This window comes from Papaver somniferum, chromosome 9 (assembly GCF_003573695.1).
Source record: "Papaver somniferum cultivar HN1 chromosome 9, ASM357369v1, whole genome shotgun sequence".
Lineage (NCBI taxonomy): Eukaryota > Viridiplantae > Streptophyta > Magnoliopsida > Ranunculales > Papaveraceae > Papaver > Papaver somniferum.
In genome coordinates, this window is record NC_039366.1 from 60,459,294 (window position 1) to 60,471,124 (window position 11,831).

Consider the following 11,831-nt stretch of genomic DNA (forward strand, 5'->3'; position numbering starts at 1 on the left):
TCTGTTCTCCTTAAACTTTCACTGAGATTCCCTAGTGTTCAGATATACTCAGATCCAAAGGATACTTTGTCAGAAAAGGTTCTTCCTCATAAGAACAAAAGATTAATGTTTTTGAACACGTTTGACAAGAAAACTTTATAGATCTACAATGTTGCAAGTCTTTTGAGGTTAAGAACTCAAAGAACTTACGCAAAAGAAACATGAACGTATCACTAGGAAGTGAGATCCACCCTTTTTACACTAATATCTCTTCTTGAAGAAAGATTTGTAAAAACGAAAACGATAATAATAATAACTCAGACTTACGGATCTTGTATTCTAGCGCCAAACTGTGACTACTATTTTTCCGATAGTCTACGTAATGTGTACAACTCAGAGAATCCAATACTAAGTAGTAGTGATATCTCAGTTGAACTGATATGGTTCAGTAATAAAAGGTACTCAAGATAAATACATTAATAACGAACAATACAAAGGTAATGTAAATGCTACTAAATTATCAAGAGACATAAAAGATTACGTGGTTCGATTTTCGTCTATGTCCATAGGGTAATGAGTGATTGTTTGTATTAAGCGATGGTTGTTACAAAGATCTTAAGTTCTAAACATTAAAGAGGTAATAGCTTAAGACCAGATCTTCCTTTGAGAACTCAAGCTATAGTAAATACTTAAGTTCTAAACATTAAAAAGGTATTAGCTTAAGACCAGATCTTCCTTTGAGTATTGAATGCCTTTATTTTTTGGTGGAGTTTGGTATTTATATCCCCTTCTTCTCCAGAAACATCTTCACTATCTTTGGGTCCATCGTATCTTGATGTATCTTCCGTAAAAATGGTACCTTCATTGGCCGCACGCTTTCTCCAATCGAGCTCTGCCACCTCAGCTAACCCACGTTCCCTCGTGAACTCCCCAACCTTAGTACATGTTGTACCTTTGTTCACCGTATGCCTTCGCCAGTCAGACAATGCCAACTCACTTTCTTCCACACGCTTTGACCAAACGTGTAGATAAGGCTCGCGACATTAAATGCTGATTAGATATGTCAGCTACCTCTATCCCTTCGACAGCTGCCACCTTCCTATGCTAGGATCTACTTTACCATCTAAGTCGTCGAGGTATCCTTCCTCGAGATGAGGTAAAGTAGCTCAGGAAGGGATCTGCTACTTCTCAGATACCTGTGTATCGCTAGGGCTATTTCGTTAACTTGCACACGACCGCCAGATACGTTCCCCGTGCCCAAGAGAATATTGGTATTCATAATTTCTATGTTTCTACTCTAACCTAACGAAGTTGACTCTTGTAAACAAATCAAACAACTTCGAGTTTGGAACTAAAATAAGACAACCAAACTTGACATACCAACGCTTGGTGGGTTCAACCGAGCAATGCACTAACATTTTTAGTTCCACAAAATTTTGATCAATGCATGACTTAGATAGATCTTGAGAAGTAGAATCAGTTAGATATCTACAAAAACTTTGTAAAGTATAACCATAATGGTTGAGGTTTGATTTGACATCTTTTTTAATACCTGAAGATCCATCACAACAAATAGTTTTCCATTACCTTGATTATCATATCTGAGGAAATTAAATAGATGCCATTTTGGAGGCAACGTAGTACTAGACTTCACAAAGGACTATGGAACAACTTCTAGTCTTGTACATGATGTAATCTATGGGAATCAAATGTGTAGGGTTTCGCGAGATCCAAGAGATATAGGAGTACAACTGCGATTGAATATCTTGGAGGGTATATTCGATCTCAACTACATTTCATCCGAAGTTTGATAGTAGGATAATGCTAGTAGCGTCTTAATACAATGTGTGTTCAATCTGGACGAGCTCCCGGGTTTTTCTGCTATGTTGCAGTTTTTTCATTAACAAGATTTCCGGTGACTTATGTTATTTTATATATGTGTTTTTTATCATATGATTAAAATATCACAAGTGGTACGTTAATCAACTTAGAGTTTTTCTCGTCAGTTAACAAGACTTGTTCTTGTTGAATTCGGATCTTGGAATATAGATCGTGCAATATAAAGAGAGAGTCCTCCTTTTGATGGATGATGGATCGACCGACCTTTTCTCATTCTCATATTTGATTCTCGCTTTCTTGTGTATGATTAATAAGATGACTAACAAGTAAGGTTAGGAATTTCCAACCTTGTAAAGGATATGGATTCCAAGATGGAGAACCAGTAGGAGGTATGTGATTTGATACAATATACTTTCTTTTCTCATAACGTAGCCTATACGTATTTATTCAAGATTTAACTCATATGTTATATCTTTATTATTGAACAATTTAATTGAAGCTGATCATACAAGACTTTGCCATAATTGAACTCAGATCTTTAAGTTTCGAGATCACACTAGTTTGGCCTTGGATTTCATCAAATTTAGTTCCACATTAGCCAAAAGATATAAATTTAATCTTCACGAACGTCTTAATTCTGGAATGCAAAAAACAAAGTTGTTGATTTACTAACAAATTAAATAATGAATCCAAAAACTAATTGTAGAAAGCTACACAGAAAAATCGAGATACTAGTAATAAAATAATTTAAATTAGTAATTTAATCCACTAGAGATGCGGGCAGACCTTGGTTTTCTGGATGTACAGATTTTATACATAAAAATCCATTAATACTATATCCATGTATATCTGCAAACTTAGAGATTTTAATTAGATACTGCTGAAATTTATTATCCTAGTTGCGCGAAATTATAACATAATATGATACAAAAAGAACCAAAAACATTAACATTGAGTATTCATACGGAAATTAAGTAATTTGAATATAAAAGTTTCATTTTTTGTTCAAGCACAACTATATAAATTGAATGGTTCCCTTTTGAAACCTCTAAAGAATGATTTGAAATCTTAGATTTGTGGGAGTAATTGATTATTGAATTCAACCAATTTGTATGCCTATTTACAGAACAATTTTTGAGCCCTTATTGATGTAATTTAGAATTATTTTGGTAATATTTAGTGTATACTTACATGGGTGAATGCTAACAAAAATTCTCTTCTCAAGAACATCAGTATACTATTGTAATACTCTTATTTAAGGCTTAATTGAGTAAGTTATTCATGTTGTGTTACATAAAAGAAACCGTGTTGATTACATGATAATATACAAATGTTGTGACTCGCATGAATAATTTATTTGATTAGAGTGTGACGTTAATTACTAATTTATTCAATGTAGGATGCTATGTATACCTTACGGTTCGAGTAATTAGCCATCAACGTATTATCACATGGACAATTGGACACTACTCGATAATTTCTCGCAAGATTAGACCATGTGAAGAATCTAGGTTATACTAGGATATTACTAAATACCTAAATTATGGTTCATATAAGGAGTTAAAACTCCTTTTATGCTCTTCCTTGATGAACGGTTGCGATATGAATGTCAAATACAGATTCTCAGAAACTTGACCCTCTCTACCTATAAAAAGGAAACAACATCCGTCAATCGTGTCCAACGATTTTAAACTCATTAGGGTTAAGGTTAAGAAAGTAAAACCAAGCAAAATTGTTCATGCTACAAGGTGTGCAATAGCTCGCTACAGATTAGTCTTACCAGGTATTCTATATAAATTATCTTGTATATTTGTTCTACAATTACTTATATATGAATTAATAGTTATACTTATTAGTTATTATTTGTTTTGAGATTGATTTTTTCTCCCATTCTCTTCATTACCGAGTCTCTGGTTTTTTGATCATTCTCTCATCTTTACCTGGATAATTATTAGCCCCATTTTTTTTCTTCCTTAGTGCATATTGGATTTAAATCTAATATTTTGAAATGCATTCTTGATTTGAATAACGATTTGACCAAGATAAGTTCTGATTCAATTGAAGTTTTAATTTTTAGGTATAATAAGGTTATCAACCGAAAGAAAATTCATAAAAAATTATTAACAATGAAAATATTTGACAATTTTTATTTGATCTTGTTCTTCGATGAAAATTAATTTACACAATATCATCCACTGAAATTTATACAATAATAATTTTATAACGATAGACGATAGTTCAATTCGGATTATCTGGATCAAGTTCAAAGATCTTAGCCATCTATGTAATATCACTTAATTGTCATCTAACGGCTGAGAAGACACTGTGAAATCTTGAGCTTCTATCTGTGGATCCTGCTAATAGATTCTGATTTTTTTAATATCCATCTAAAATATAATATTTACATACGTTTGGAGATGATCTTACAACCAGAACTTGAGGTTTGTCAAGTTTTAATTTTCTTGATACCAAAATTAAAACCTCATCCCTTTTATAAAAAGAAGATACTTCTAAAATGAATTTTATCTTCTTAAAAAAATAAGAGATAATTACGGTATTAATGGATGTGATTCGAGAAAAACTCATTTTTTCTCAAATTACCTTTCTTTATTTTTATGTTGTCTCTATGGTGCAAGGATGCTTAAAAAGGAAAATGTCGGAAGTGTAAATTTTATGGATTTTTAATTTTATTAGAAAAGGACGTGAAATTCTTATATTTTTTAATTTTATAAGACAAAGGACGTGAAATTCTTATATTTCCTCCTCCCTCTAACACGAAATGCAAAAACAAACCGGAATCCTTTGTCTCGCAGATTTTGGACTCCAGTGGTCGGATGATGACGTCAATTCTTCTGCATCGGTATGATCTCAAGATCACCAAATCAACGGCCGATATCTCTTTCTAAATTTTTAAAAACGAAATTTATTTATTACTAAATTAATAAACACTCCCCCAATTAACTATTCCTACTCTCCTTATTGGCCGCTGCATAAACACACTTTCTTTGTTTGCTTTTTGCTTCTGCCCAAAATGATGGTATTATCTGGTGCCTACTCACATCCAAATTAAAAAAAATCAAAATATTTTTACCCTTTGCTTTCCCTAATCCTTAAAACCCCAAAACGTACCGCAACAATACACATAATTACGACAACGGCCAACCTTATAAGCACTTGATTTGAGGGTAAACCTGTCAATAAAAAATCAATTGAAGGGACTCTTTCGTCATTTCATTTTCTCATTAGTAATCTACTACATTTATCTATGTCTTTCTTCTGCGTAACTAGTATGAAAACTTGACTTGTAAGAAAAACCCTGAATCCCTCATCTCCCCTTCACCTCTCTTCTCTGAGGTAAATTCTCAAGTTTCTCTCTCTTCATCTTCTACTAGTTTTCATGAATAAATTCAAGGTAAAATTAACTTGATTTCTTGTTTACTGTTTATTTTCTTGTTCTGATTCAGCTGTTAATTCTTTTTGAATTTTTGCAGGTCAAAATTTCAATCAATGTTTATCTGAAAAAAATCAATTGATTGATCAATTTTGTTTGGAAAATGGTGAAGTATGTTGAATCAGAAGAGTTTGTGTTGTTATCAGGACCTAGAAGTGGTTTAAAACGTGAATTTGCTTTTGCGTTAAAGGGTCAATCTGAAGTACTGGATGGTTCTATTGGAAGAACTAGAGCTACTAAACTTCTAAATCCATCTTTTTCTTCTTCTTCTGGAAATAAGAGATTCAAGAATTTGGAAAATGATGAAAAATTTGACAGGAATTTGGTTATGGGGACTGATTTGAGTAAGGAAGGGGGAAAGAGAATTGATGCCACTGTATTACCAGTTTGTGAAGAGTCTAATGAAGTTACGAAATCTTTAATTTGTGAAGAACCCAGCATTAATCTTGTTGGTTCTTTGCAAGCAGAGGAACCCCCAAACTTGATTGATGGCGATAATGGTGTCTCGGAGAGACCCGTAATATTCTATTCTCGTTTGCGAAAGAAAGAGACGAGGGAGATTCCTGCTTCTGAGAATGAAGAAGCTATTGAATCGGATAGTTCTTGCAAGAATCAACAGGTTGTAGAAGGTGAATGTATAAGAGCACCTTTAAGTAATAAGCTAGAAATGAAAATGTCTAAAAAGATTGGTTTGACAAAGTTTCCAACAAAGCTTAATGAGCTTCTTGGTACTGGTTTGCTTGAAGGATTGCATGTCAGTTACATATTCGGTAAGAAGGTACGTTTTGCAACACCCTAAACTCTTTTTTGTATTTTTGCTGATTCTTTTTGTTTGCATATACTCAGCTGATTGCAATTTTGATTTGTAATGATGTTCTGTAGAAAGAAGGGCTTGATGGAAAAATTGAAAAGTGTGGGATTTTGTGTTTCTGTAGTTTCTGCAATGGGCGCAAGGTGAGAATAGTTGGTTAGCTTTATGATGTCATTATTATTCAGCGGTCTTATGTCGAACACTTAGACTGTATATAAGAATGATTGAGTGTAAGAATGTTTGCCATGATAAATATAGGTTGTCAGCCCCATGGAATTTGAGAGGCATGCTGGTAGTGGAAATAAACGTGCTGCTGATTATATTTATTTGGAGAATGGGAACAACCTCCGCTATGTGATGAATGCATGCAGGAATGCTCCTTTGGACACATTACAATCAACAATTAAAAATGCAGTCTGTTCTTCGCCATCTGTCAACAAGACAACCATCTGCAGTGATTGCAAAGGTGGGCATTGCACCACTCAACCCTTGATTTAAAACATAACTTAGGTTATTAAGCTGTAGAAGTCGGCCATTTTTGTGTTTTGTAGTGGAGTTGATTTGTTTATTTGTCCTTTGTTATAATCACTGTGTTTCAACTGATAAGAATGACTTTCTTTGTCACACTTACGTTTCGATCTTAGGACATCTTCACTGGTCTCCCATGAATAAGGCAGCAACGTTATGCACACAATGCCTGGAATCAAGGAAGTCCCAAGCAAACGTATCATGGACATCTGGTACTAAAACAAGGTATGCAGTTTACTCTGGTTGAGATTTTTTATGGGGTAATAATTCTCTTTGTTCTTATCTATTTTTGGGTCCATTATATCTATTTGTCAAGGTTGAATTTTATTTTGGCATTTTCCTGCTTTCATTCCCTAGTAGCTTATGCTCCTAACTAGTCAAAAACTTGATTTAGGTATGTTTTAAAAGCCACAGAGCTCTTCACTGTTTTGTTGCAATAACAATATGGCTAACATAATATTTGTGGCTGGATAATGTGAACTAAAGCTAGAGGAACAATCTTCTTTGGTATTCTAATTAGATCTACTTTTATCATATCCTTCTTTATATTGATAGATATATCTCGCTTTCTCCTGATACATTTATGTCTTCTTCAGATCATCAAAAGCAGTTTTACCTTCAGAATTTGCTCCACGGACAACGAATGTCCGAGGGAGGCTAACTAAAAAGTTCGTATTCTGTTTTCTGGTAGAATCTATTTATGACCATTCTGTTGTACGTATCTTATTTAGCTTCTGATATAAGGCATTAAGTAAACGTTATTGTTTATCGTTGAAGGGATGTGCATTTGCATAAGTTGGTCTTTGAGGAAGGTGGTTTACATGACGGAGCTGAACTCGGTTATTATCATCGCGGTCAGGTTGTATCAGTGAACAAACACAAGAAAAAACTCGTGCTTACTGCTCCTTTTGTTCTTAGATTTGCTTGTCGTTTTTTTTCTTTTTTCTGACGAACCTTATATTGGCCAGAAATTGCTAGAAGGCTCTAAAAGGGGTTTTGGAATTCTCTGTGGCTGCTGCAACGATGTGGTACTCTTACTACTACCTGATTATTATTCATTTATTATACATCACGTTAATAGTTTTTTTTCTTTTTCTTGATAGCTCCTAATAGTTGCTCTCTAAACCATACAATTTCCTTTTGCTTTGCTTACAAATGAACTGATTTGAACCATGTGGTTGATTAACAAGGATCAATCCTATTTGATTGTCCTGAGTAGTCATCGGTGTACGCCTAGAGGTTATCTATCCTCCAGCAGTGTAACTCTGGTATTGAAATATTGATCATTGGGCGTAATTGTAGAAAGTTTATTTAACGTCGGAAGGTCATTGTAATTGTTTAGTAAAAAATACTGATGTTTTATATCTTTGCTGATCAGGTCAGCCCTTCAGTGTTTGAAGCTCATGCCGGTTGGGCCTCACGCCGCAAACCGTGAGTAACAAATTTAGAATTTATGAAAATTACTTTACTTATCCATTTATGTAACTAATTTTTATTGTGATTGGCCAGTTACCTAAACATCTACACATCCAATGGGGTATCTCTTCATGAATTATCAGTATCTCTGTCGAAAGATCCGAATTTTTCTCCTCGTGAAAATGATGACCTTTGCAGCATATGTGCGGATTTTGGAGACCTTTTGCTTTGTGACGGATGCCCCAGAGCTTTTCACAGAGGTGAGTTTACTCTTATGATTATATTTTTCCAGCTGCATCTTTTTCCTTTCGTTTTCTCTCCTTTTAACTTAATACAGGGTGGTGTCACTTCCATAGAATCTTCTAGAGACGTTAGTGTGCCTTGAGGTTTCCTTTTGGTCAGTGGCTTCAAAAGAGCTTCTGACATGATTTATAACAGTTAATCCTCATGTTGGAAAGTGAAACATTTTAACCACTTCGTCTCGTATCTTGATAATATCGTGTCTGGTTGATTAAATTTGTTTGTATCCTGTTTAGATGCTTCTTTGTGGTACACATCTGTGATATAGCTCTAATCTGCATTTTCTTATTACAGACTGTGTGGGTTTGTCCAACCTCCCGCCTGGTAAATGGTATTGTTCCCACTGCCAACAGATGTACCAAAGGGAGAAATTCTGTGAGTACAATGCTAATGCAATAGCAGCTGGCAGAGTGTTAGGAGATGATCCTATAAAACAGATTTATCACCGATGCATCCGAACTGTCAAAACACAAGACGTTGAAGTTGGTGGATGTGCATTATGCAGGTGGGCTACATTGTCAATGAACAGATGTTTAGAAGCATTTTATTTTGTTCAGTTAGATCTTACATCTGATGATAGTGAGACCTATCCACTTCATAAGTTATTCTGTTGCATTATGTGAACTCAAATGATGAATTATTTGATTTTTGGTTTCATTGTTTTGGCATGAGCTTACACTCTTTATTCTCGTGATCTAGAGCCCACAGTTTTTGCAAATCAGGATTCGGACCAGGCACAGTTCTACTTTGTGATCAGGTACATTGACATTCATCTCAGTTTTTCATTTCCTGTACGAGTTTTAAAGGTGATTGTTCAAGAAAATTATGTTTACTTAAAGGTGTCACTCAATTGTTTGGTTCATTTTCCCAGTGCGAAAAGGAATATCATGTTGGTTGTCTGAAGGATCACAACATGGCGGATTTAGAGGTTTGCACACAGTCAAATGTTATTATGTTTTCATGTTTGACCTCAGTATTACAGTATCTGTATGGTTTGCAATATTAGGTTTCCCCGACTGAAATGTTATTTTGGCCTGCATAACAGGAATTGCCAGAAGGGGAGTGGTTTTGTTGCACAGATTGCAAAGCGATTCACACAACTCTGCACCAGTTGCTTGAGCGTAAACCTTTGGAGCTCCCGGAGTCTCTTTCAGGTTTGATAAAGACAAAGCATATGGAGAAATGCTCAAGTGATAATGGTGATCTTGATCTAAGATGGAGCCTTCTTAGTGGGAAGCTTGCTACTGCCGACTCTAACTTGTTTCTTTCTAAGGCTGTCGCCATCTTTCGTGTAAGTATTGGTCAATTCACCATGCTATTGGAAATACATTTAGCTTTCTAGCAAAGATCCTGCCAATATTGAACCCTTACTTATGGATCCAGTCAACATTTTCTTCTTCAACATCTTGAATAGTGTTATCGCTTGTCTTACTGTGGATTGGCTAAAAATACCTTTATTTATTGATTTACCTTCTCTTTAAAGCTTTGTTTTTCTCATCATACATCACACATCTTGTGCAGTTTTTGATTACATGTCTTATATCCGTGTTTTTCTTTCTTAGGATCACTTCGATCCCATCATTGACTTAAAAAGCGGTCGCGACCTCATCCCTGCGATGGTTCTTGGGTAAGCAGAGATCTTCCACTGCATCAGTTCTGCTTTATTTGATTGGCTTCCTCTCTTTTCTATACCTTCTGTAGAGTGTCTTGCAGCTGACTTTTACTTGCTTCTTTTATGGCTGAAATCTGCAGAAGAGTAATAAGGGATCAAGACTTTGGAGGAATGTATTGTGCAGTACTGACATCAAAGTAAGAATATATCTTGATCATGGTTTAGCCTCTAATATTCTGTAATATATTCTCATCTTAAATTATATTGCCCTATGCAGTTCGATTGTCGTATCTGCTGCTATTCTTAGGATCTTTGGACAAAAAATTGCTGAACTTCCTTTGGTTGCTACCAGTAGTGAAGTCCAAGGACGGGTAAGTCTATCAAACTGGATTCAAGTCATGTCATTCGTTTTTGCATCATATGTTTGTTTGTTTGGGTTTCCTGTGGCAACCTTTTCATAAATAGTCCTTTTTTGCATTATTGATAGGGTTACTTCCAGTCGCTGTTTTCTTGCATCGAGCTGCTTTTGGGGTATCTTAAAGTAGAAACTTTAGTACTTCCAGCTGCTGAAGAAGCAGAATCCATATGGACAAATAAATTTGGTTTTAAGAAGATAAACCAAGAGAAGGTGAGAGATGTTTTTTTTTTTTTTTGATATTTCATCAGTCTTTCTTTATGTAGTTTGCAGCAGATAGCTTATAATATAGTAGGAATTGTTATCACTGCAGTTGAACAAGTATAGAAGGAATTGCCAAATGATGGTCTTTCAAGGGACATCGATGCTAGAGAAGCCTGTTCCCCCGTGTATGAATGCCGAAAGTTTTTTGATGATCAATTAATTTTCTTGAGTTAACTATAGTGAGATTTCAGCAGCAGTTTCTTGCAGTGCCTTTTGTTTTGGATGTATATAGTAGTCTTTCTTTTATATTCAGTTAAGTGGGTGTATAAAGTAAAAGGAATTTCACCATTGGTTCATCAGGATTGATGTCCAATACTGTTAGCGACTAAAGGAAAAATAGAAATGAAGTATACTAGAAGAAACATATAGGGGAAGAAACTAAAATTAGATAGAAATCTCCACTATATGTCAAATCATATGGAACTGTAAGCATTTTGAAAATTTTGATTAGTGAAATGAATTTACCTTATACTTGCATGCTGTACTTTTGTATCTGCATTGTTGGTACTTTTGTACTAGATGACCGTTGCCATGGTGGAAAGGGCCGACCGAAAAAAGATAATAGATAGTTGTTGTCGTAGTGGTGGTCGTTGAAAATTTAGTGTTTACGAGTTTGGAGCACAGATTATGGTATTATCACCCATTGATTTCTCCTATCAAAAAAAATAAAGAAAATGAAAAAAAAAAAAGGAAATTAACCAATTTTGGTCGACAAGCATTCTAAACGAGCCCATATACAGAAAGAAAATAACTGTTTCCGTTTCAACGTATACAGTGCCCCATACATGTGAGATGGTGGTGACACACCCTAAATTACTAATGTTCTCTACACTCACGTCCACGAACACTCCTAGCAATGTGACACAAAATGCACAGATAAGTAACATGTGTCAAGGGCTTTTATGTTAACTTCCTTTTCAATTACAAAAAAATACTCCCTAATACCTAATTTTGTCGTCTCATCACCATCTCTCTCCGCAGCTTCGCCTCCTTAAGAGCAACTGCAATGGACGACTAAACCCAAATTTTCAGTCGAGTGGGCTGGCGTAGTGGGACAGACCATCGATCAAAATTTGATCAAAGAGTAAAATCCAGACCAAATTTGGTCTGCGATCAGGACCAAATCCAAATATAGTCGGGCGTTGATATAATCTCCGCTACACATCGGGCGTTGATATAATCTCCGCCATTCATCGGGCGTTGATATAATGTACGC

The 11,831-nt window shown here is 35.1% G+C and overlaps 1 protein-coding gene across 3 annotated transcripts; it reads left to right on the plus strand.

Moving 5' to 3' along the window:
* The first annotated feature begins 5,100 nt into the window (after window positions 1–5,100).
* On the plus strand, window positions 5,101–11,099 carry LOC113310615. 3 transcript variants are annotated; one of them, XM_026559336.1, is made up of 19 exons: window positions 5,101–5,172; window positions 5,310–6,047; window positions 6,152–6,223; window positions 6,339–6,546; window positions 6,725–6,833; window positions 7,205–7,276; window positions 7,386–7,467; window positions 7,577–7,636; window positions 7,987–8,039; window positions 8,118–8,284; window positions 8,619–8,829; window positions 9,024–9,081; window positions 9,196–9,252; window positions 9,370–9,615; window positions 9,887–9,951; window positions 10,077–10,133; window positions 10,214–10,307; window positions 10,424–10,564; window positions 10,665–11,099. In XM_026559336.1, the coding sequence occupies exons 2-19, from the start codon at window positions 5,373–5,375 to the stop codon at window positions 10,773–10,775; spliced, it is 2,538 nt and encodes an 845-aa protein (XP_026415121.1). In that variant the 5' UTR covers window positions 5,101–5,172; window positions 5,310–5,372; the 3' UTR covers window positions 10,776–11,099. The 3 variants fall into 3 exon arrangements, with proteins under 3 accessions (XP_026415121.1, XP_026415120.1, XP_026415122.1); XM_026559335.1 differs by having other exon boundaries at window positions 5,105–5,230; XM_026559337.1 differs by lacking the exon at window positions 7,205–7,276 and having other exon boundaries at window positions 5,105–5,230.
* Window positions 11,100–11,831: the final 732 nt, after the last annotated feature.

What these genes read in the sequence shown, in the direction of transcription:
- LOC113310615 (XM_026559336.1), top strand. Translation starts at nt 5,373, where the DNA reads ATGGTGAAGTATGTTGAATCAGAAGAGTTTGTGTTGTTATCAGGACCT. An exon ending in ACATCTGGTACTAAAACAAG is followed by an intron (nt 6,834 to 7,204) that starts GTATGCAGTTTA and finishes TGTCTTCTTCAG; the next exon opens with ATCATCAAAAGCAGTTTTAC. An exon ending in AGGCTGTCGCCATCTTTCGT is followed by an intron (nt 9,616 to 9,886) that starts GTAAGTATTGGT and finishes TTTCTTTCTTAG; the next exon opens with GATCACTTCGATCCCATCAT.